Source organism: Misgurnus anguillicaudatus, chromosome 17, assembly GCF_027580225.2.
Source record: "Misgurnus anguillicaudatus chromosome 17, ASM2758022v2, whole genome shotgun sequence".
NCBI classification, from domain to species: Eukaryota; Metazoa; Chordata; class Actinopteri; order Cypriniformes; family Cobitidae; genus Misgurnus; species Misgurnus anguillicaudatus.
In genome coordinates, this window is record NC_073353.2 from 30,471,796 (window position 1) to 30,497,783 (window position 25,988).

Sequence of the window (25,988 nt, forward strand, 5' to 3'; positions counted from 1 at the left end):
AGCATACAAACTGCAACTCTGTTGCCATTGTCACCCAATTCAAAATAATCACACAGCATGAATTCTGATGCTTTTTACCACTCATTTTGATGGCCAGGATATAATCTGCCCTGATTCTTGGCTGTTTTAAACAATTGGCCAGTGTTTGATAGTTTGAAAAATTGCTTTTATCTGCCTATACCAATTATAGGGAGATATATAGGTGCATTCTTAAATGAAATCCACATTCAAAATAATAGTAGTTACACTACAGTATTACGAATATGGTAAAATGTTCCTTGTCATGAATTTTCACATAGAGCTTCTAAAATTTTTTTTATTAAAAATATAATTATTTTCCTTTTATTTGTCATTTGCTGTGAAATCTCCAATAGCATATTTACACACTGCAAATGAGCATGCAAAACAGATATTTTAGAAATGTTTGAAACATCTTTAAGGAGCTCATTGATTTTCAATAGTTTTTCTTTTGGTTTTGAAGAACAGTGTGGTGTGTCAACATCCAGAACTGTGTTCAATTGAGGTGTGTAATGTAGTAATGAAGTAATAAACAATGCTAATGAAAGAGGCCTTAAATCTGTGCATCTTACTTGCAGTGAGGTCTGTTTGCCGGTTTTTAGATCATCTGAAAGTCCTCTACAAGTTATATTTGAACTCACTGACTTTGCGCTTTTGGCCCACAGGACTTTCGGAAACTTCTAAAGAGAGAAGAGCGGCCCATCCTCATGATGTTTTACGCCCCATGTGAGTCACCTCAGTAGTCTAGCCAGTAATCATCAGCCACATGATGCAAACTTTCTGCAATCTTATAAAACCTGACATGTAAAACTAAAAATTATGTTGCAGATTTAATTCTTTGGATGAATTTTGGGCAGTATGCTTGGTTGTATTTGAATAAATTTGAGGTGTGAATGTAGTCGATGTATAAAGAAATCTAATATCCGTCAGTGTAACATGGGTTTAAGATCCAGGTTTTTTGCATTCATCTATCTACCTCATTTATCTCTGTCCTGGTTCCTTAACATTCTAGAGGAACCCAAAAAAAGATCAGTTGATATGTTGTTTAGATCTTCAGATATGATCTATAACAGTGTTTCTCAACCCTGGTCCTAAAGGGCCCCCTTCCAGAACGTTTTAGATGTCTCCTTAATTAACACACCTGGTTTAAATTATTAGCTTAATAGGGAGACATTCTGGGAGGAAGCTGGTGAGTTGGTTCAGGTGTTTTAAATAAGGAGACATCTAAAACTTTCTGGAAGGGGGTCCTTGAGGACCAGGGTTGAGAAACCCTGATCTATAACATATGATTTGCTAATTGTTTACCATTATTGACTTTCTACATGAGCTGGGCTTCTGACATGATTTTTTTCTGCATGCAGGGTGTGGGGTGTGTAAAAGGATGCAGCCTATTTTTCAACAAGCAGCCACTGAGACGAAAGGAAAATTTGTAAGTATCAATACGGAGTATGACATCTAATAAATATTTTTTGGATAAAGGATTGACCACTGTTCAGAGAAAGTCTGTAAGATGGCCACAGTTATTAATATAATTTACTATTTAATTAATTTATAAATTAGTGTAAATGACAAAAATGGTTTGGCAAGATGAGCAATTCAAAAATATATATAAAAAACTTGTTTTAAAAGCACGCATCAGGTTTATTTCAATGCACATATTGTATTTGTTAATTTTATGCAATAAAAAATTACATTTGCACCATTTTTATCAAAGTTAAGACTGAATGGACCTGAAAATGTCAAATGGTTTAACCACCAGTTGCACCAAAGAATGAGAAATATTAAATATTTTATCCACCTTGAGGACATGTAAGCGTAATCATCAAAAAAATGTTTGTAAAATATAATTGTATTAGTTATTTCTAAATGTAAATTGTAATGCGTTTTTCTAATATGTGTCCTGACATATGCTTAAAACAGCTCTGTTTTATAAATAATCTTTGACAAATGGTGTAAAAATGTATGTAAAAAAATCATATCACACTAAACTAGATGATTATATTTTATTCCACATTTTTTTGTGAATTTATATATTTATATTTTTATTTTAAAAAATACTAGTTACACTAATTGACACACACGGGTTACACCACATTGACATTTTTGCCATTATCCCCCATATATTTTTTCAAAATGAAATATAAGAAATTTTAGACTTGGTCCTAAAAAAAGATAATGTATGCAACTAATCTGCAAATTTATTTTGAAATTTTACCCTTTTACATTTAATTATACCATACGGACACAAAATAATTAACGTCACGTCATTGACCCATTTATCAAACTTTAAACCCATAATGGGCTTAGAATACAATTGAGGAGCTCAGATGCAAAAGCTGCTAAACACAACCACCATCAAAAATAAGATAATGATATTAACTGAATGCTCTTGACACGTATTATACGTTCATCAGATAGCCCGACCTCAGGCTGTTCAGAAATACCATTTTGTTGGCAGAATTTATTCAAAGCCATGTGGACAAAAGATTAAATAAATGATTAAATAAATGAACAACGGCACGCAAAATGACTGTAGATCACATTCAAAGTTAGGTCCCTTGTGGGTAGGGTCAGAGCAGGGCACAAAGTAAAGCTTTTTGGCTTTATCATTCAAAAATATTTATGCTAGATTAATAATTGGTTTACACAGTCAACAAACAAATGAACACTTAAAGTTTCCACCGATTGCCCAACCTGTAAAATATTAAAAGTAGCGGTGTTACAATTTACCTCGCGTTAGTTTGTGCCTACGTCCCCCTACCAAATACAAAAAAAAATTCTGCGCTAAGCGCCAAGAGTTGAAAAGTTTTCAACTTTGGGTGAAACACTCAGCTGTCCAATCACAGAGGAGGAGGGGTGGGTCAAATATCACAACAACGAACCAGCACATCGTTCAATGACTGATAAACAAAGCAGAAGTATCATAGCAACCAAAGCGCTCAGCTAAAAAGGAAAGCGCCTACAGCGCTTAAATGCTTTGGTGTACACGCCCCTCAATAACCTTTTCATTGTTGTTAAAGGATTAGTCAATTTTCTAAAAAAAAAACCAGATAATTTACTCACCACCATGTCATCCAAAATGTTGATGTCTTTCTTTGTTAAGTCGAGAAGAAATTATGTTTTTTGAGGAAAACATTCCAGGATTTTTCTCATTTTAATGGACTTTAATTGACCCCAACACTTAACAGTTTTAATGCAGTTTAAAATTGCAGTTTCAACGCAGCTTCAAAGGACTCTAAACAATCCCAAACGAGTCATAAGGTTCTTATCTAGTGAAACGATTGTCATTTTTGACAAGAAAAATAAAAATATGCACTTTTAAACCACAACTTCTCGTCTTTCTCCGGTCCTCACGTAATACGTCATCACGTCAAGAGGTCACGGATTATGTAGCGAAACTACGCCCCAGTGTTTACAAGTGTGGACCGTTCCAACGTTGTTGTGTGTCGAATGATACTAATTAATGTCTTTGTGTCAGTTTATGGTTTAAAATGGTCCGCAAATGTGCGTTTCATATATGTAACACGCGACCTTTCGACGTCATTATGCAATAACATGAGGTCGGGCTGGCTCGCCACACAGCCGGAGAAAGACAAGAAGCTGTGGTTCAAAAGTGCATATTTTTATTTTTATTGCCAAAAATGACAATCGTTTCACTAGATAAGACCCTTATGCCTCGTTTGGGATTGTTTAGAGTCTTTTGAAGCTGCGCTGAAACTGCAATTTTAAACTGCATTAAAACTGTTAAGTGTTGGGGTCCATTATAGTCCACCAAAATGAGAAAAATCCTGAAATGTTTTCCCCAAAATACATAATTTCTTCTCGACTGATCAAAGAAAGACATCAACATTTTGGATGACAAAATTACTTATTTATCTTGCCAAAAATAACAATCGTTTGCTAGATAAGACCCTTATGCCTCGTTTGAGATCGTTTAAAGTCATTTTAAACTGCATTAAAACGGTTAAGTGTTGGGGTCCATCAAAGTCCATCAAAATGAGAAAAATCCTGGAATGCCTTCCCCCAAAAACATACCCTCCTCTCGACTGAACAAAGAAAGACATCAACATTTTGGATGACATGGTGGTGAGTAAATAATTTTTTTTTTTTTAAGAAAATGGACTAATCCTTTAAAGTGAAATTACTAAACCTTAACATAAGAGCCTGATAAAAAAAACTGCATTTACAAGAAAACATGTTAGACGCACTTAGAGGGTTTTGCATCTAAACTCCTCAGTTGTGTTAAGCATTGGGAAGCAAGTGAATTTGTTTATATTTCAGTTTTTAAGGCTTTCGACTTAAAACTATTAGATTACAAAAAATCATATTTTGATATACAGTATTTTGACATTATATCATATTGATGTACTTCTCTGATCCCCACCTCTTATGTCATAGCCATTCATTATTGATTGTGTTATTTTCACAGTTAAATCCAGACTTAAATCTAAAACAGTTTTACTGTAACTGATACACTTGTTGAATTACTAACAGGTCGGATGTTTTGCAAAACTATTGATGTCCGTTTTTGACAGAACATTTAGTTTCTCTCATTAGAGCGAGAGGCAATTTTATCTTAAAGCACTTGTGCTGATTTCATAGTACACATAGTAGTGTTGAAGTGTACAGTGAAGTATGGATTATATGCCAGCTCAGCTCAATATCTCTTGACTACATATTTTCTTTCTCAGTATTTTATTATCTGTCCTCCTGCTCTTCTGCTCATCTCAAAACTCACGGAAACGCACTCGGCACATTTGCACTGACTCACTGTCGTAATCGAATTTGTACGTTTATTTAAACCCCACTGTTGGTTTCCAGTGTCCAGGAAGCTAACTAAATTCATGCACAGCTGGGGCAAAAAAACATTTTTCATCTTTCCTTTATCTTCTAGGAAACTAAAAACTTAATATAGACCATCACAAGGAAAAAAATATTTCAGCAGTATCAATTTCTCTGACCTCAGACTGATGAGTGCACTGCAGGAGCTAGTAAATAAGAAACTCGTTTAAAGATTTGCATAATGAATTGGTGGCTTGCTGGTATAGACGTGATGCAAGTAGATTTGCTGCCTCCTGCGTTTCTGAGTTTCCACATATGCGTGTGGCTAGAAGCTGATAGCGCTGCAGAAACGTTGATGGATTTGGGAGGTAATCGCCGGTCAGCAGAGTTTGTCTACGCATTTTTCATTGTCCTGACGGATGCGTTTGTGGTGCCGAAGACGATTTGTGACTTACTCTGGAATAATGTGCATTTATTTTGGAATTCATCTTCAAATATAATCTGCAGTTTGTTTGAAATAAGGGCATATGTGTTATATCATTTCAACTTAGCAGCGAGATGCACTGTGGCAATGGATAAAATTTTATCTACTAGAGTTTGCAACTGTTTAAAACTAGATAAATCCTGTCTGCATACTAAATTTACTTCCCAAAACCTATTTTTTAATTTTTTGTTGGGACTAACACATCAGGTCAGGTCTGACAATGGTCTGCAAAGAGAATGCCCTGTCTCATGTCAGCATGTGCCACACTTTTTTCCACCTCTACCGAGCCTTATATGCTTATGCTCCTATAGGGTGCCATTCATTTTTATTTTCCTGTGTTTGTGGTTGTCAACAGGGATTGTTTCTTTAGTGTCTAATCCAATGCCTGTGTGCAGGTGCTGGCAGGGATGAACGTGCATCCGGCGGAGTTTGACGGGTTGAAGCAGGAGTTTGCCGTCAAGGGCTACCCAACCTTCTGCTACTTTGAGTAAGTTTTTGACAATGGTGTTCAAACAGGATTTGCTTTGAAAACTTGTATGACATGGGTAAGATTGGCTAGCACACTTTTATTATGCTGAACAAGATACTTAAAGGGATAGTTCACCCAAAAATAAAAATTTACTCACTCTCATGTTGTTACAAACCTGTATAAATTTCAGTCTTCTGATGAACACAAAAGAAGATATTCTAAGGGTATGTTTGTAGCCAAACCAATCAGTGACCCCATTGACTTCCATAATAGGAAAAAGAATAGAAATTTATAAAGGTTTGTGACAACATGAGAGTGAGAACATGATTTTTATTTAGTTTTACGAGTAGTTTTATTAATTATAATTAAGCAGGAGCACTATGTTGGTTGTTGGGCAATACCAGTAGTCTAGTGTGCTATAGATGCCAGGAGCTATTGTTTCTTCAGTGTAGATAATAAATGAGACACAAACTTAGCTAAGTATGCAGATTAAATGGGTTAAAAAATAAAGATGCCAAAAAAAATCTTTTTTCATGAATTCATTAGAATTAGATTTTTTTTAACAGTTTTTAAATGGTAGTTATGGATGCATATTGATTAATCGCGATGAATGTATAGCAAAATAAAAGTTTTTGTTTACATCGTATATGTGTGTTAACTATGTATAATAACTTTGTTTACATGTGTATGTGCATTTGTATGTTTATGTATAATTTATATTATATATAAATATAAATACTTAATATATAAATAAATATTTTTTCTTAAAATTATACATGCATGTATGGATATTTATATACATAAATATTATACACAGTTCACATGCATATATGATGTAAACAAGGACTTTTATTTTGCTATAGATTCATCGTGATGCAATTATATAGTCACTTTGGTTACTATTTATTAAGCTAATGTATCAAACCTAAATGGAAAATTATATGTTAATTATTTATTTTTCATGATGATTATTTTATTTCAGTTTTATTTTCAATCATTGTTGTTAGTTTAGTTTTAGTTTTTCAGGTTTTATTTTTATTATGTTTTAATTTAGTTAATTTTCAATCGTTTTCGTCTTAGTTTCAGTTTTAGTTTACTAAAATAACCCTGGGGATAACTGTCTCTTTAACATGTCCGGCTTTTTCAAAAGACACGAATCGACAGAGTTGTAAAGTTTCCGCTCATACCCTATTACAGTTTTTTTTATGTACAGCAAATGGCATGCTTGCCTTAAGGTTTCTTTGATTGAGAGGGTTGTACATTCATGACATATTTCCTCTAAAGTAGACTCTGAATAGAGACTGCATGGTTTGTTCTGCACTGCAATTATGGGCCACTGTCTCGGTCTCATTCACAGCAAATGTATTCTTATGAAATATATATATTTTTTGAAACAACAGTGCTTTTTAATGAATTTCAAAATGCCATTGCACATTAAAAAACTTTAGATAGTTTCCAAATTGGGCTTATTTAAAAAGAATAATAAAAAATGTGCCCCCATTTTGACTAATCTGAAAAAGGGGCAAGCTTTTCAATTAGATCCGCTTCAACTTCTTTTTTAATAGGAAATGCATCAACATTATTCAACAAGGGTCATTTAGGGTAAAAGTAACTTTTTAGACACTATTACAAAAGCAATAGAGTCTTTTGTATGATTCTGTGGTTATTATGTTTAGATACGAACATTTGCACATTTTATTCTGTTACTCATTTTGATAATTCTATCATCATTTACTCGCCCTTATGTTGTTCCAAACTTGTATACTTTTTTGTTATGCTGAAGTTAATTGTGCTCCTGTTTCCTGATTGATTAGAAATATCTTCCTTTGTGCTCAGCTAAACAAATAAATTACAGGTTTGTAACTTGGGAGTGAGTAAACGATAACAGAATTTTCATTTTTGGGGGAACTATTCCTTTAAATTCGAGAACATTTCTGTATTTATTTTTGTTCCCTTGCGCTTGTGATACTGTGGATTAGTAAAGAGCACAAAGGCTTTTAGTCGAGGTCTTTGATTCTGCTAAGAGCCCTGGACCCGATTGCTTCATAAGCTTTGAGTCAAACGCTCATTTAAAATGTTTAACTTGGCCAGAGGCGAGCAGCGGTCTTGGATGTTGGTGGTAATTCGGTGCTTTGGTGTCAGTACAAATATCCCGAGTTGTCTAGTGCAATTTTGGGAAAATAAGTGTTAATAAACACTGGCGTCTCCTATTTAGCAAACCCTTTAAATAAAGAAACTTTATTTGAAAATCAGTGTGAACAGATTTAAACCAAACTGCTGTTTTGCAAACTTTTGGTGGATTTTTAGCTTTTTTTCTTAAAGGAAACAGAGAGGAAATCTATTTCCAACATAAGACAAAAGTCTTACTTACTGCATGCAACTCGTGACCCGGTTGGGAAAATCCAGCGCATCAAACACACACGCAAAACTCGCTGCTACCCCGGATAATAAACTATATCCCTTGTTTTCATAAGGCTGGATTTCTTCTCCTTACATCCAAAAATACACTTCTTCATTCGTGCCATTGTCTCGTAAGTTCTAGCGTCTCCCGCTGATTGACGGGTGGGCGGGGTTTTCCGGGGGAAGTGCCCATAATAAGAAGTGATGCGTATAGAAAACCGCTGAAACGTCAGTTGGACCTGTAATTGAAAAAAGTTTCCGAAACTTGTACGAACCCTGGCGAAGTGCATTCGGCACAGAAATACTCTGTAACACGTCCAACTGCTTCTTTGACACTTTGCCTACGTTTAGCATGAGGAAACAACTCTGTGTTAATACTGTACTACTGTGTTAATAAGTCAAAATGCTTGAAATACCATTGACCCCCCCCCCCCCTTAAGTTAAAATCCATTTGAACTATATTAAAATATATTCGCATTCTTTCTAATTATTGCTCTTCATGTGACAGACAACGCGGCTACACTCATGCATGCACATCCATTTACATTCACGTGTCAGTCTCTGTCTGCATCGAGTGATAACTAAATATGATTTTAAAGAAACATTGCAATATATGCATAATGCAATATGTACATTTTAATAATTACAATATATGTGAACCTGGACCACAAAACCATAAGGGTCAACTTGAAATTGAGGTTGCTACATCATCTGAAGGGTGAATAAATAAGCCTGTCATTGATGTATGGTTTGTTAGGATAGGATGATATTTGGCCCAGACACAAACTTTTTGAAAATCTGGAATCTGAGGTTGCAAAAACCAAAATATTGAGAAAATCGTCACTTTAATGGACCATGATTCTTACATAATATCCTACTATCTTCAGATAGGGGATCCACGAATTTAGCAAATTAAGCAGGCAGGAAATATATTAGAATCATTAGTAAATCTTTTAATTGTTAGTTGTATCTTTGTTTTTATTGTGATTTTATTGTGTGCCTCTTATTTTTACATAATTTAATTTGTTATTTTTCTCATATATTGTTTTCTCATTTCTATGTAAAGCACTTTGAATGACCTCTGTGTATGAAATGTGCTATACAAATAACTTTCCCTTGCCTAATGATTTTTGGCATTAAAAATACATTGTATTGACCCATACAATGTATTGTTGGCTATTGCTATAAATATACCAGTGCAACTTATGACTGGTTTTGTGGTCCAGGGTCACATATTATGCAGCTCTAGTTTTGAGCCAAATTAAATCTGCATCATGCACATAAGCATTACAGTGCAACATGTCTGTTACATGCGCTAGTCACTAGGACATGAGTCTGAGCTTCTTTACAAACTAAATCAATTGGTTAACTGGTTGCACAGTTGATTTGTTTATCTTATTTCTGCTCTTTTTTTCCTGAAAGGAAGGGAAAGTTCTTGCATCACTATGAGAATTACGGAGCTACTTCCAAAGACATCGCTGACTGGTTGAAAAAGTGAGTAAATTAATGAGCCAACAAAACAACTCTACAGCAAACATACAGTCTTATACCATTTACTCTCTTAAATGAGCAATTCAGACATTCAAAATGAAAATTCGGTCATTGTTTGATTACCCCCATGTGGTCCAAACCTGTATTTGTCTATGGATCATATATGTTTAAAGAATAACTGGGTGAGTCTCACGAAAACTTGGTTTTAAAAATGTCAAGCATGAAAATGTAAAAATTGCTTAAATTTACTTTTTTCCCACCAGACATTGAAAAACAAAGTCTGGAGTAAATGGGAACATTAATTTAAAAACTTTTACTTATCATTTAACACTTTTTGTAACATAATTTAAAAAATTAGTCCTAAAAAATCTCATTACCGCAACAGTCAGAAAACATTAACACTGACATATTTTCAAAATGACATGACAAACCTGAAAGAACATAATTTGGAGATTCTGCACTTGCATTTAAAATCAAAGTATTATGCTTCTATTAATTAAATTAACATTTAATAAGCATCTGTTGCAGTAATGATAATCAAAATGTCGTGTAAGCATTCTGACAAGACAATATTTCAATTTAACTGTTAAATAATGATCTTACCTGGTAGCCATAACTGGTCCATGTGCTTGGTCACTTAAAATTAAACTTTATTAAAATTCTGTATGTGTGCTTAAACTGTTCTCAAAAAGTGTTGCGGAGGATGAGAACATCAGGCATGGACACATCATTTTCCTAATTTTTCTTCATTATTATTATACAAGAATATTCAGTAAATATTTTTTCTGTCATCTAAAGTAGTCTAGCAAAACATCCATTTATTTTTTTTCTTAATATTTTTGTGTTAATTTGATTAAATTACAACATAACGCATGTTCAAACACAGCCGGACACATTGCGGTAATGAGAATTTCAGCAGAAAATGAGATAAAATTTACAATTATAAATTCTTATGTTGAAATCACACATTGTACAAGGTAGAACACAGTATTGTGTTAATTCAGATGCTTTTTAATGTTACTATATTACACATTTTAAAGCTAAAATCATTAGTGCCGTGGTGTTTCAATGGTTTCGTGAGAATCACCCAACTATGCAGCCCTTACCCTCCAAGATTAGTTCATAATGAGAGGGTTTCCAGAATTTAAATCCCTGCTAGCATTAAATGGCCAATTCAACAAAAAACAACAACGATGTATTCTCACCTTTACTAATGCACCTTGCCCATGGTTGGGTCAGGTTGGGTACTTTGGATTGCTAGTGTAAGTCTTGTGGGAGGTCTGTGATTTGCTGCTTCTCTTTTAGGAGACAACCAGGGTTTAAATTGGGTTGGGGTCGTACGGGGCTAAGCCTATCAGCAGTCCAGAATGTCATTGAAACACATCAGTGGCTTTGCTGTCATCACTATTAAACATGTTACCCCTCGAACTCCACCTCTACTCTAAAAATAGCAGGGTTATTTTTGACCCATAATGGGTAAATATTGGACAGAACACATGCTGGGTTAAAAATTACCCAATGTTGGGTTGTTGTTATGCAACCATGGGGTATAATAACCCAGCAGTTGGGTCCATTTTTAACCCAGCACGTGTTCTGTCCAATATTTACCCATTATGGGTCAAAAATAGCCCAGCAATTTTTCTGTGATTTTACCACATAACAAATCCCAATTTAACCCCGGAGACAACCTCTTGTCTCCTTATACTCTAGTCTAGAAACATTGTACTGTTGCTTTATGGGCACGGAGCCTTTTAAGACACATGTGAAATACGGGCCTTTCGGGAAGCTCTTTTCTGTCAATATGGGTGTTTCCCTCCAGATGAAACCAGTAGATAGATGTGCACCAGCAGTGTCCAACATGATTAGGTGTTTTTCCCAAGCCATTTGAAGAGCTTTAAGTCATATTGCTGTTTTAATGTTCACAGTGACTGTAGACAAAAATTACAAAATGACTATTCAAGAAATCTGTTTTCTTTATATATCTTCCCACAGTCCCCAACCTCCACAACCTAAAACTCCAGAGGTGCCTTGGTCAGAGTCAGATTCGGCGGTCTTCCACTTGACCGATGAGACCTTCGACACATTCCTAGAGGAGCATCCTTCTGCCCTGGTCATGTTTTACGCCCCTTGTGAGTAGATCAGCATCATGGTCACTACTAAGGCAGCATTAACCATCTTAAAGAGTAACTAAACCCTAATCCAACTTTTTTTAGTTACTGATCTGTGAGAATGATGGCTTATTAGTGCTGTTCATTGATTTTAGTAAGTTTTTTGACATTTGGATATAAAGTGTTCCAATACTACAATATAGGGCTGCACGATTCGGAGAAAAAATCTAATTGCGATTTTTCTGATCAAAATTGTGATTCGCGATTTAAAGTGCGATTCATTAGTATATAATAAAAGAGCTACATCCAGGTTTGTTGTGGTGGTTTTAATAGCACCAAAGAAAGATGCTGTGCTACTGTTTATTTAAAATCTCTTAAACATTGTACCAAGTTGTCTGCAGGACTTTGCTCTTCTGCAGACACACTTTTTTTTAAATCTAAGAACATTAAAAAAAATACAATTTAACAAAAATGTATTGAAAGTTTTATTTAAAATAACATATAGGCCAATGTATTTTGGCTTTCAGTACAACAATGCTTCTGACAAGCAAAATGTTTAGTATTTTCTTTTAATCATAAGACTATATTCATCTTGTTTTACTTTTCAGGCATCTGTAATAAATGTAAATATATTAGTTATTAGAATCTATGATTTAACATAAGCAAAAAATACAAATAAAACACTGCACAGTCGTCACTGTAGGATTTTAAATGTGGAGCTGCAGAAGCTTGTTCAGTTAAGAGTAAGGAGTGATTTTAATTTTTGGTGTAATAAACATTTCTGACACAAAAAGCACCAGGTTACTGTCACTTTAAGACACAAGACAGCTTTAAAACTGCTCTGCTTCAATATACTGATAAACATCCAGCTGTTTATGTTCACTTAGACAAGAAAGAAAACTTAAGTTTAGTGATCACGCGTGTGCTGACTGCTCTGTGTGCGCGCTTCATGAACCCTCGTGCCTGTAAATATATTTAAAGCGGTGCAGATGTGCGCGTGCAAGAAAGTATAATGTACCTCTTTCGTTTGCTGTGTTCCAGGCTTTAATGAAACCTGCTTATAGTCTGATGAGGCGCTTGTCATTGTTTGCGATGCATGACGAGAAACAGACGTATATAAAAGGGAAATGTTTTCGCGCATTTCTGTCCTTTCACATTCCGCGTTGTACAGTTAATTCCATTTGTATGCATTTCGCAATTCTGTCCGTGTTTTCCGCATCGCGGAAATCATATGGCCGTACACTTTGTTGAGGAGTTGAACTGCTGCTCGCGCTTATGTTTTCCAAATGGTGTTATCTGACGTGTAGTCAGCACCTCAGTGTTAATGCCCTCTATTGGTTTAAACTGCATCAAACGTAAAATGCGCATGAAGCGAACTGTCAAAAACGGCGTACTAGATGATTGTTATATTTGATAGTTTTGAATCGAAATAATGCAGCTCTTGCGATTCGAAAATCGCATCCATTCACATCGCGATTTCGGTTTAAAAAACGATTAATCGTGCAGCCCTACTACAATATATGGTGTAAAAACGTCTGAGTGCTGCCCTCTTCAGGTTGAACGGTGGCTACTGCAGTTGAATTTTCCTATTGGATGTTGGGTCCAAAAAATGACTCGTGACGTAAGCAGGTTCAAGCTTACCATGCCCTTGTTACGATCTCACCACACACTTGGTACGAGCTTAGTTCGTCCCCTCTATCTCCGTTGGGACTTTTCACGTGAATGTTTCGAAACTAGAATTTCATGCGCAAGTGAAGCAAGTAAACTCAAAATTTTAAAGCGTCCAACTACGTGCGAATAGCGTGTTTTTGTCACCTCTACCGCGTTTGGTGTGAATCAATCCGAAGGTATACTAGGGACGTCCGCCTACGTGCGCCGTCCGCATGACATCATTTTCGTCATCAGGAGGGTCCGCGGTCGTCCAGTGTGCGTACAGTCCGTGTACAACAGCGCATGTGCGTGAAAATATTTAGACAGGACACTCCACTACAAACAATTATACAAAGGAAATAGACAGCATTTGCACACACACTATAGTTTTTCTTTTTTAATTTTTTACTTCTTCCAAGAACAGAAAGCTGTGGAGCATGTTCGTTACCATAATGTTTGATGCCTGTTCTTTGTTGTCTTATTGTTTGTTCTAAACTGTGTTTGCAATGGTGGAACGGTTACTTTTCTTCACCTATCCTGATGTTTTAATGTACTGTAAATGTCGCCAAATCAGTGCTGCCTTGACGGCCTGGTAGAGTAATAATTTGAATAAGAAATCATTTGTATTGCATATAGTGTCGAACGCGGCCATCCGCATGTAGCCACGGGAAGTATACTTGGAAAGCTGCGCGGACGTGTGCGCACGCGATAAAAAGTATACCGCGGCCTTTAGACTGCATTTGCACTGTAATGCTCAACGCACATAATTGATTTGCTGACGCATCAAATAATTTTAATAAACCTGTATCTGTTTATCATAAATTATATTCGTCACACATGCAGTGTGTGCACTGTTTTGTAAGTTTTATTCTCAAATGAATCTACCAGGCACAGATTTGCTGATATGAGTCTTGTTTCAATTTCTTGGGATGTTGCATTTCAGTTTTTGAAGGACGCCAGATCTCAAACTTTATACATTTTTGATCAAACGCTTCTGATAGCACATATTAATTTCCTGGAAGGCACAGTGTGTATATATCCTACCAATCAGCCGCTGAGTGTATACAAACACATATTAAAGTAATTTGTTTACGTTCTCATCAACAAGACCTAATGCCGCATCCTTGCTTACACACAAACATCGCTTACGCAATGTCATGGCTGTCACTGCGGCGATGATAACAGTGGTTACACCTCAACATGCATAATCATCCTTGCTCAATTTGCTGAAAAACGGCACTTTTGCAACATCACCTTTCGCAACTGTGAAACACGATGCGTACTGACACTTGCCCTTGTTACTGTGCGAATATTATGTGACCTGATTCCGGGTCATCTTATTCTTCCCAATGCTGAATAAAGTTGACAGACAGCAGTATCACTAGCTGTGCTGTGTGAATACGTGGTGCAGTTCTCATTATCTCCTTGCATTTTATACCCATGATGATATAAACTAGTTATACTCTATATTTTGCTCTCAATGAAAATGCAAACATACTGAAGATGTGAGCTAATTTGTTTGTGTAGTGTAAATCGATACATAATAAATCCACACTTGGCTTGTAAACTCAGGGTTCTGTTTGATTGAACAGCTGTTGTGATTATGTAACAGGTGGTGGTGTGTTGTGGAGGAATCTCTTAAAATGCTTGGAAGGGAAGTTGAGTGCTGTTTCTAATCATTTAGTGATTTGAAGAATCACATGTGTGGAGATATTGTGGATATTGAATTTTTGTGCTGTGTCAACCATGTGTGACCACCCCGCTAAACAACAAACCAACCCAAAATTGTTTTCTGGTCTTATCCAGCTTGGCGGGTCTAGCTGTTCCTACCTGTTATACATCAACAATATAAAAACACTGTAATGCATATCTATTCTTTAGGAAGATTTGATTTGAGATATTGTAGATCTTCAAGTTAATTCTTATGTGTTTCTATCTACAAAAAAAGCTTATATTTCACCCTGAGTCATCTTTGTTTAGACCTGTTGTAGTTATTTTATAATCACTATTTTCAGTTAAATAAGGGAATTTTAAAGGAATATTAAAGCTCCCATTCTGTTGCAGTAATGAATCACCAGTTGAAGGAAAACACCACCGTTTTTCAATATTTTACTATGTTCTTACCTCAACTTAGACGAATTAACACATACCTATCTTATTTCAATGCATGCACTTTTAATTTTTGTACAGCGCCTCGTGAATGTGTTAGCATTTAGACTAGCCCCGTTCATTCCTATGGCTCCAAACAGGGATGAATTTATAAGCCACGAAACACTGGCAGTGTTGGGAAAGTTCACTTTCTACATGAAATAGTTCAGTTCACAGTTCACAAATTTTAAAATGAACTAGTTCAGTTCATAGTTCATATTTCAAAATTTTGAACTAGTTCACAGTTCCAAAAATGAACTAATTTATAGTTCTTTTTTCCCATATTATTAAAAAAAATGATTGCCATTATAGCCCATACAACCACAGACAGCAATTATTTTATCAGTTTTAACACTGAAGCTAAATGCGTCAGATTTCATCTTCATATCCAACTTTAAATCCTTATCCAACCAGGTTTTACATTAGCATTGACTGTCTTTTAAATTTTGTATTTGCTTGCACATACCTTGAAAGGCTAGCCGGTGCTTCAAGGGGGTTTTCCGGGCGAAAAGCGCTGCGAGGCATCACGTATTGTACTTTTTTGCAGCATCCGGGTTACCGTGTGTTAATAGTTTTTAGCGCTTGTTATCTAGGAAAAACAAACCTGCAAATGTCGTGACTGGCCAATCAAATCAAGCTTCCAATGAGCTGTGTAATAAGAATAAATAATCACAAGCAAAATGGTTGTGATAGTCCTGCCTGTGTCTTAACTAAAAAAATGCAACTCATACCACAATTTAATAGTAGGCCTACTTTTTAAAAAGCACCCATTATATGAAAAGGTAGTGTTTTGTGCATCATTTGTAGGTTTATGGTGTTCGAATTATGCAAGTTTTCAATTTCTACACCTGACCTTTCTTTTTTTGTTGTTGCCAATTTATTCAGGGTGTGGACACTGTAAGAAGATGAAGCCAGAATATGATGAAGCTGCTGAGATCCTCAACAAAAATCCAGATGTGAGTTTCATTATACGACGTTATTCTGACACACAGCAACTGCATAATATTCATGTATTTAATTATAGAGCATGCATCACTATTGGTTGTAAAGAAGAGCACTTGTCTATGTACCGCAATGGTTCCAGGTGTGAATTTGTCGCTCTGAGGCATTACTTGTAAAACGCTGTGTCCAATTGGCTTGATTAAAAAAGCGAAATGCAAATTCATCATGTAGGACAAATTAAAAACACCCTTCGGCTAAACCGAAAATACATTCAGTTCGGCGACTTATGCTCCAAACTTTCCGTGTTTACGTTGACGTGCCGAGTAGTTTTTAGGCCTGAAATATTACAACATGAGACATTTACAGTTCGCAAACAGTCAACTCTAGCCATGTTTTGCAAGCGAGCGTGTGGTTCTCATTACTCGGGTGTGTCCGGTGCACTAACGCCGCTCGCTTCCAAAGTCGCAGGCCAACTAAGTCACCAGAGCCCCGTAGTTGGAGTAATTATCTCATTTTCCTCTGCGCCGTCACTTTAGCCTTCAGCACGGAGTCGGCTGAAGTGATGCACTTCCCAGAGTTCAATACCAGTACGTTACGCATTATCTAATGCATGCTGTAGCCCTCACGCCTTCTCTCCGGAGAGAGCTGAAGTCATTTATTTTTCTCATTCTGTTTGCTCTCGGCCCCTATACATATTTGAATGTGTGGTAACGTTTTTATAGCATTTTCAATTCGCATCATACTGCGCGTTTAGAAAAAGGGTATTTAAATGCGCATATATAAATGTAAGACAGAACAGAAACATGAAATTTTAAAAGTAGATGGCAGAGATATTTAAGTAGCCTTACTTATCTCTCAAGTGTGTCGTTGAAATGTGCTGATGTTACTTTAATGAGATATTGTGTTTTTGTGTATAGGTTGTCAAGTGCCATTTGGTTTAATATTATTCTTTGGCTTGCACTTCTAATTAGCTCATAGATCAGCGTTCAGTGATAGATAGATGTACATTGACCAAACAGTTTTTTTTTTCATGGATTATTTGCCTCCTGAGGGCTTTAGCGACCAAGTCTCAAACACAAATCCTCTCTTTGCTATAATGACCCACGCTCTCCTTATATCTTGAGGTAACCCACTGACAGATGTGTACAAATAGAGAGAAATAAATTGAGTTAAAGCTGAGGAAAAATTCATAATGACAATCCATTCTGCCACTTATATAACAGTGAAAACACATCTGTGCTGAATAATTTCACTTACATTTTTGCAAAAGAAAAATAAACCTTTTAGATTGCCTGTTGTTGTCTCTTGATGAATTGGTCATGTTTAAAATGCAAAGTGCAGAAAATGCATATTAGGAAATAGCTGGCGGTGTCTGTCTGATCTTAAGTCAGTGACTTAACATGCAGCATTTTTGTATGAAGGAAGAAACTGGTTTACAAAGTCATCATAATGTTATGTTGATCTACAACCAGTTCAGCAAAGCATTAGAGGTAAATGTCACAGGTATACAGGTGAGCTCAAATTGTTTACATAACTATTAATTAATAATAATCTATTCTAAAACTAAAAAATAATCTAGACAAACCATATATCATTGGAAGGCTTTAAGAGTGTTCTTTTCTTATTTCAAAATCTTTTTACAGTAATAATGCAGTGACAGTAATTTATTCATTTGTGACAATAGTATGCTGTAAACCAATGACACCTAGTGGCCTTTGTTGATAAAACCACTACAAATGTAACAAAAAACGTTTTTTTTTGTGATTTTAACTTGGAATTTTGATCAAAAGTAGTTGAGACTGATGGCTTTATTGTGTGTTTGGGCATGAAAATTTCATTTTTATGTTTTTTGAAAAGTTAAATATATACATTATTCCATTTTTTTTATTTAATAAAATAAACTTTAAAGGAATAGTCTACTCATTTTCAATATTAAAATATGTTATTACATTATCTAAGAATTGTTGATACATCCCTCTATCATCTGTGTGCGTGCACGTAAGCGCTGGAGCGCGCTGCGACGCTTCGATAGCATTTAGCTTAGCCCCATTCATTCAATGGTACCATTTAGAGATAAAGTTAGAAGTGACCAAACACATCAACGTTTTTCCTATTTAAGACGAGTAGTTATACGAGCAAGTTTGGTGGTACAAAATAAAACGTAGCGCTTTTCTAAGCGGATTTAAAAGAGGAACTATATTTTATGGCGTAATAGCACTTTTGGGAGTACTTCGACTCGGCGCAGTAACACCCTCCCTCTCCCATTATGAGAGTGAGAAGGGGAGCGGACTTTTCAGGCGAGTCGAAGTACTCCCAAAAGTGCTATTACGCCATAAAATATAGTTCCTCTTTTAAATCCGCTTAGAAAAGCGCTACGTTTTATTTTGTACCACCAAACTTGCTCGTATAACTACTCGTCTTAAATAGGAAAAACGTTGATGTGTTTGGTCACTTCTAACTTTATCTCTAAATGGTACCATTGAATGAATGGGGGGGGGGCTAAGCTAAATGCCATCGCAGCGCCGCAGCGCGCCCCAGCGCCCACGTGCACACACACAGATGACAGAGGGATGTACCAACAATTCCCAGTCAAGGCAACAACACATTTTAATATCGAAAATGAGTAGACCATTCCTTTAACTGCTATGACTTTTTTATTTTAACAACTTTAGACAGTTGGGGGTTGACAGTTAAGGGGTCAATATTTTAAAACATTGAATGTATATGCATATGCAATGCATAGAAATTGAAACATAAGGTGAAATCTGCTTATGAGCCCAGGTGCTTTTTTTCCTTTACCAATAAAATATCATAGTAACATTGGTGCTGGAATTGACCAGGTTGTATAGTTCATGATGTTCTGTACAGATTTGATACATGCATTGATGCCTTCATACTTTTGTATGTTATCTGCAAAGGCAACATTTTTCTGCCTTTGGACACAGCAGAAGTCTGCATCCCCAATCCCTTCTGTTGAGCTTTTCTTTTTAATAATTACACATCCCATCTTCTATACCTGCAGGAGGTCTCCTCAACCTCAGCACAACATCAATTTTAAACTGGCAAACATGCTTTTTCTCAGATTAACACAGCCTTGTGATTTTAATTAAGCAATGCGGATACATTTAAAACTCTTAATGAGTTTCAGAATTGCTGGAAAGTTTTTAGAAAGTGATTTGTGATTAAAAAATCTTTCATTTGCTCTTCGCTGTGGTCACTATTTTTAAGAAAAGAGAATTGCTCAGGTCCATTTACACAGGCATTTTATGTGATTTAGATATGTGGTTTACTCAAATAGTTTTAATGTCTGAATGTAAATGGTTCGTAAGTTTCTTTGTAAATATTTATTTATACTGTATATGTATGTGGTTTCAGAGTCCAGGTGTATTGGCAGCAGTGGATGCCACCATTCACAAGTCTGTAGGAGAGCGCTTTAAAATCTCAGGCTTCCCCACGGTGAAGTACTTTGAAAAGGGGGAAGAGAAGTACACACTTCCTCAGCTGCGAAGCAAAGAAAAGATCATCGAGTGGCTGCAAAAGTGAGTTTTCCATAAAGTTAATGCATAAATAATTGTTCGCTTTCAACGTTTTTAAACAAATCTCTTACTTCTTTAAATAGTCACAACAGTCTATTACGGTACATTCACGGTTGACGCTTGGCGGAGGGCAGGTCTTGCATTAACGTAATTGGCTGGCTCTGCACTAATGCTGCGTTCACACCAGCCGCGTTAGAGGCATCAAGCCCGAGTGATTTTAATGTTTAGTCAATGTGAAGACGCGTTGGCACGCGTCTGGAGGTCTCGCGGCGTGAATGAGGCATTTAGCCCAGTAGACCCGATTCCACCTCATTCGCACGTCTAGTTTGCGCGAATGACGCAAATTGAGCATCTGGCGCGGTACGCGTGAATGGTGCTTTTTGTGCATTTTGGGTTTGAAGTTGAAAAAATCGAACTTTGTCGGATTTTCACACAGTGTTAACCAATCAGGAGCCTGCTTGCTGCTGTGGCGGCAGCCCCGCCGGTAGTCACTCATTCAACATGGAGGAATGCTTGATATTAGCCTCTTTCACACAGTAATTCTGGTAAATTACCATGAATTTACCAGAATGAATTTACCAGTAAATACAAAAATGTGCTGTTCACACATGCAGTGACGCTCCGTCTTTTTACCAGTAAGACATCATTCACACATCAGTATCAAAATACCGGTAAACTCAGAGAGAAAGCGGAAGTTACCTGTGGCGCGCGGCCGGCGAGCTCCGTCTGTGTCGTATTTGTAAACGGCGGGTTATGACTTCATATCCACGGTCCGTATTTTGTTGTTTTCACATCTGTGGCAAACGGTCGCGAAGTTGCTCGTGACCAAACAACATTGCGTTAGGCGGCGTCAAACGGAACCTGCGCGTTTGCACATTACGCTTCACAGATGGTGTGCTAAGGACGTCGGCAATTTGGCAATTAGATGGTAAGCTGTTTTAAACAACTTTGGTGAAGAAATGTGGATGTTAACTTCAGGTGTGCTCAACTTTTAAGCAACATGTGTGTGGAAACGTCCATAAACAGTCTGGGGGAAACCGCGTCACCTGTATAAAAAACTTTCTGATTGGCCCGCCCAATCTGTCAGTGCAGTCTGACGTCATCTAAATGCCGGTAATGCTATATTTTTCGTTCACACACAGCGCTTACCGGTAAATTACCGTTAATCTTACAACCTGTCTTACTGGTAAATTGGGAGCACTGATTTACCGTAAAGGTTCTGTTCACACATGACATGTTAACTGCAATTTACCAGTAAATTACTAGTAAAGACTGTATGTGTGAAAGGGACTATTGTCCGTGAGCTGTCACCCGGAGCTATACGACACAAGTTCTTATTTCTATAGAGACAGGAATAAAAAGGACCTCGCTTGGAAGAGTGTCAGTAAGTTGTAAATACACATTTCACTTTTTCACTTCATGTGACGTTTATCGACCCGCGGCATTCCCACCGTTTTTTAAACTATTTTCCCTCTATAGTAAGTTACCAAATACAAACCGGTAACTCTCTCGATGAATGCACGATCAACATCAGCCATCTTGCAAACAGACAACCTCATAGCACTTGCCCCTCCCACAAGAAGCGGATTTCGCCTCTCACGCGCATCAAATGCTTGCTTTTTCCACGTGTCTGTTTCGCTCTAGACACGCGAATGCATTCAAAATGTGGTGATTTTGACGCCTCAAACGTGGCTGGTGTGAACCCACGGTAAGTTATTTGAATAAGACAATCTGATTGGCAGAGCCTGCGTTGGCGCTTAAAGTTATTCAACTTCTTCGGCGAGCAATCCCAGTGATGTGATGCAGACAGATCCACAATTCAGTTCGGCAACGCATGTCGTACCCATTTAAAGTAAATGAGAAGCTTTAATGCTGACGCCCATGTGAATGTACCATTATAAATACTTGAAATGTTCAAGCACCCACTTTATGCTTTGTTTTACATTTGGAAGTGCTAGTGGGGTGTACTTATTAAAACATTAAATTTTCCTATTGACTGAACCTTTGTCAAGTTAATTTGAAACATCTTTACAGGTTCACATGTGCATGGCCATTTCAAGAGTGAAGTTTCAAGGAGAGTATAGTGAGAGGTCCAGCATAATTTCTGTGCACTTGGGTTTGATCTTTTTTTATGTAATGTAATTATATCTATATGTTAATAAAGTGTGACACATATGGCTGCACTTTTTTATAGCCTGTGCAAAACTACATTGAAAGTTGTTTGAACTCAAGGTTGCAAGCTTAATTATGTATTGGCTGTTTTTTACAATATTGCTGTGATCATGAAAATTTGCATTGATATTATATAATGACCTGACATGTGCTGTAATTTTAAAGACCTCAGCCTCAGAGTTTACCAGTTTAATGTGTGTTTCTCAGTCCCCAGGCCCCGCCGCCTCCAGAGAAGTCATGGGAGGAGACACCGTCCAGCGTGAGCCATCTGGGTGCTGAAGATTTCAGGGAATCTCTGAAAAAGAAGAAACATGCCCTTGTCATGTTTTATGCTCCATGTAAGTTACAGAATACTCCTTGAAGCACTGAAACTTCTGCTGCTTTAGCCTCCTGCCTGTGTCATTGTCCAATGTGTAAAATCATTACAATAGGTCATAACAATCTAGCTTCTTTGATTTAATGTTGCTGCTTTGTCCCTATAGATTTTTTAAATGGTTAAAGCAGATTGTGTACAGCTTAAAGAGCTAAACGGAGATGGATTACTGACAGGTCACCGTTCCCCTTGTGAAGTCAAACATAGTGAAGTCCACAGCATTTTTTTGGAGTCTTCAAAGCTCATTCATGTGTAGCAGTCCAAATGGATGCTCTTGCGAGCCTCGTTTTGTCACGCTTGGCGCTCTCTCTGCTTAGTTCTGTCTGAAACTGTTATGTTTCTTTGAGGGAATTTGTGTGATCACACTATCGTGAAGACTGCTGTGTGAACGCACATGTTAATTGTTACAAAGCAACGTCTTTTAGGTTAATCTCATAAGGCTGTCAAGACCCCCCATCAGATTCTCATTATCAGAATGCCTGACAAAATCTCATTGTCATTACCGTAATGAGAAACAGTGGTGTTATTTAGATTATAAAATCATGTAAATGTATGTATCATGGTAGGATTTATTTAATGCTAAATTAAAAGAAATAAATGGATAAGGATGAATCTCATTTGCCAAGCAAATTAGATACATATAGCTTGTATATGACTTACTTTCTTGAGTTGAACACAAAGGGATGGTTTATCATAGTCCCAGACTAAAATGCATGTTTGAGCTGCCTTCGTTTAAAAAAGCTTGCACTGACAAATATAAGTGCATTAGTTTTATCCCAAGATGTACACCAGAATTGTTTTTTGTAAGGTATGTTTGTAGAAACTACTTAACCTGATAAGGAACACTGTGCCGTACACGGTACACCCCCTCCCTTGTACGTGAGACTGCATTACGTCATTGTAACTCTGAAGCAATAAATCTTCAAAATATACGGTCATGCGGCACATCGTTGGAGAGCTTAGACTTTTGGGATTCCATTAAGCGCACACACAAAGCATAATGTGATTTTTAGCAGTCATAAAACTGTAATCTAGTTGGCGGTGCCGATTTAGGATATTTACTTACCTTCAAAATCTTCCCTTTATCCACTTCGGTGAAATTGTCCAAAACAAATTGTTCATACATCCCCAAAAAGTCCAAGGAAATGGAATATCCAAGCCTTTTAATCCAAAACGATTTGTTCATTTTAAAATCTTGACGTTTTTTTGACCAAATTACGATATAAATAGTATATACAATTAGTTCACTAACGGACATTCGTTCGAATCTCACTTTTCATTCACGATTTATAATGAATATATTCGGATGTCACGTTTATAATTGTGCAGCGTCTGAGGAACCAATACGCCCCCTTGTGGAATTTCAGCCGTTCCATAAGAGGCTACATGTCCTAATATAACTAAGGCCTAGTCCTGGATTCATTTAAACCCTGTTCGGGAAACTGCCCCAAAGAGTTAAAAATTAAAGAACACCTATTATGCGGTGTTCCTACACTAAAAATTCACTCCTTTACCAAAAGAGACAGTAACCTGTGATTTCCCTTACTGCGGAACGGCTGCAGATCCGCTGCGGAACAGATGCGGAGTCAATCGGTTTCCATTCAAGCCAATGTGTGTATTTCCACTGACTGCGTTCCAAATCCGTCACAGCTCCGGCCATCCGCAGCCCTCCGGAACAAATACGCAGAGCTCCGCAGGGCGGAGCCATGACTATATCGTGTGATCATACCTGTATTCGCAAGATCTCTTGTTGTGATCTGGGCTGGTTTGGAAAACGTCATAATTTAACGTCATAATGGGCGGAGACAGAACTAGATATCGCACGATCATCACATGAATTTGCGAGACCTCATGGGTCCTCGTCACTTCAGCACGCTGCCGCTCTGAAACAAATACGGAACTGGTGGGTACTGGCGGACGGTGGAGTTCGGAGCCGTAGTTGGTGGACAATTAAGAAAAACGCTTCCCTGCCAATTACGAGTTTTTACAGCAATATGTATTTCCGCTATTGTCCATCAAGTGGTGCTCTTACCCAAATTATAAAACCTGGAATCATCATCTAAGGCCAAAAAAATTTAAACTCTGTCATGTTTTGATTATTGCTTTAAATCTAATCTAAAGGAAACTATGTTAATGCAGGACTGTATGTGGCTGTGGGTGGGGCTTTATCAAGTCACATTAACTGGAGAATCAAAATAGCGTCTCTAATGAAAATGCTTTGGTTTAATGGGGATTGATAAAGGAGTGGGTAGTTTTTCATTGTTCAAACACTGCCAATATTGTTCAGTGTTCACACACTGCCAACTCGCATTTATGTCCAAACACCTTGTAAAAGTGGATTTTGCATAATAGTTGCCCTTTAACATGCCCTCACAGTATCTACTGCCAACATGGTAAACATGGCAAAGCTCCAAAAAACACATCCATCCATCAATAAAGGAATCCAAATGACTCCACGGAGTTAATAAATCTCTTCTGAAGCTAAACGATATGTTTGTTAGAGAAAACAAATTAGCAATCCATATGTCACACATCCTTGGTGGGGGATTGGGTTAGGTAAAGCCCCCCAGCATTTAAAATTTTTAACTCAGCGGTGTGTTTAGTCAAATATTTACCCAAGACTGGGTTAAAAACAACCCAATACTTAAAGATACAATTTGTCTTTATGCGCCGAAAGATGGCGCCAGATCAAACAAAACAATGATGTTGTTTACTGACGCTCTGAAGCAGCGTGGAATTATGGGATTTGTAGTCTTTAACTTTAGCCATCAATCAGACGAGAACGAGAAATCACGTTGATGGATAAGGTAATCAAGTCTTATAAATGTTGCGTTTGATGACATCGTTTATTTCATTATGTAAGTTTATATGTGATGTTCAAAACGAAATTGTTAGTCATATTGATATTACAGTATTAGTCCAAATTCGATGGTAAACACAGCTCAGAATTAAGTTTTCAACTTACAATCTACAATGATTTTTCACATAATGTATTGACAGTACAAATCTTATTGTGAAATGTCTTAAAATGACCATTTATATTGCTGTACAATACCTTTTGATGTGCATATCGTCCGCGGGAAGACGCGCTGATTACATTCTACACACTAATGTTGTGATCAATATAATAGCATATATTTTTTGAAGGGTTACGAATCAAAACAACTCACCCATCGCGTAAAACACAAGCAGGATCAGAATCTCACAATACCTTTGATGTGCATATCGTCCGCGGGAAGACGCGCTGATTACAGTAATGTTGTGATCAATATAATAGCATACGTTTTTTGAAGGGTTACGAATCAAAACAACTCACCCATCGCATAAAACACAAGCAGGATCAGAATCTCGGTCTAGTTAAATGTTGTCGTGAAGCTCTCTTCATCCAGATAATGCAACACCAAATTGATCCTCC

General features: G+C 36.9%; 1 protein-coding gene across 1 annotated transcript in view; it reads left to right on the forward strand.

Moving 5' to 3' along the window:
• pdia5 (protein disulfide isomerase family A, member 5) overlaps nucleotides 1-25,988 on the forward strand; it is an 88,285-nt gene that overhangs the window by 43,271 nt on the left and 19,026 nt on the right. Inside the window, exons 7-14 of the mRNA XM_055214859.2 lie at nucleotides 684-744; nucleotides 1,380-1,447; nucleotides 5,680-5,771; nucleotides 9,576-9,647; nucleotides 11,637-11,773; nucleotides 16,436-16,506; nucleotides 19,868-20,031; nucleotides 22,408-22,538. Coding sequence (XP_055070834.2) covers nucleotides 684-744; nucleotides 1,380-1,447; nucleotides 5,680-5,771; nucleotides 9,576-9,647; nucleotides 11,637-11,773; nucleotides 16,436-16,506; nucleotides 19,868-20,031; nucleotides 22,408-22,538 — 796 coding nt within the window. The remainder of the gene's footprint in view (nucleotides 1-683; nucleotides 745-1,379; nucleotides 1,448-5,679; nucleotides 5,772-9,575; nucleotides 9,648-11,636; nucleotides 11,774-16,435; nucleotides 16,507-19,867; nucleotides 20,032-22,407; nucleotides 22,539-25,988) is intronic.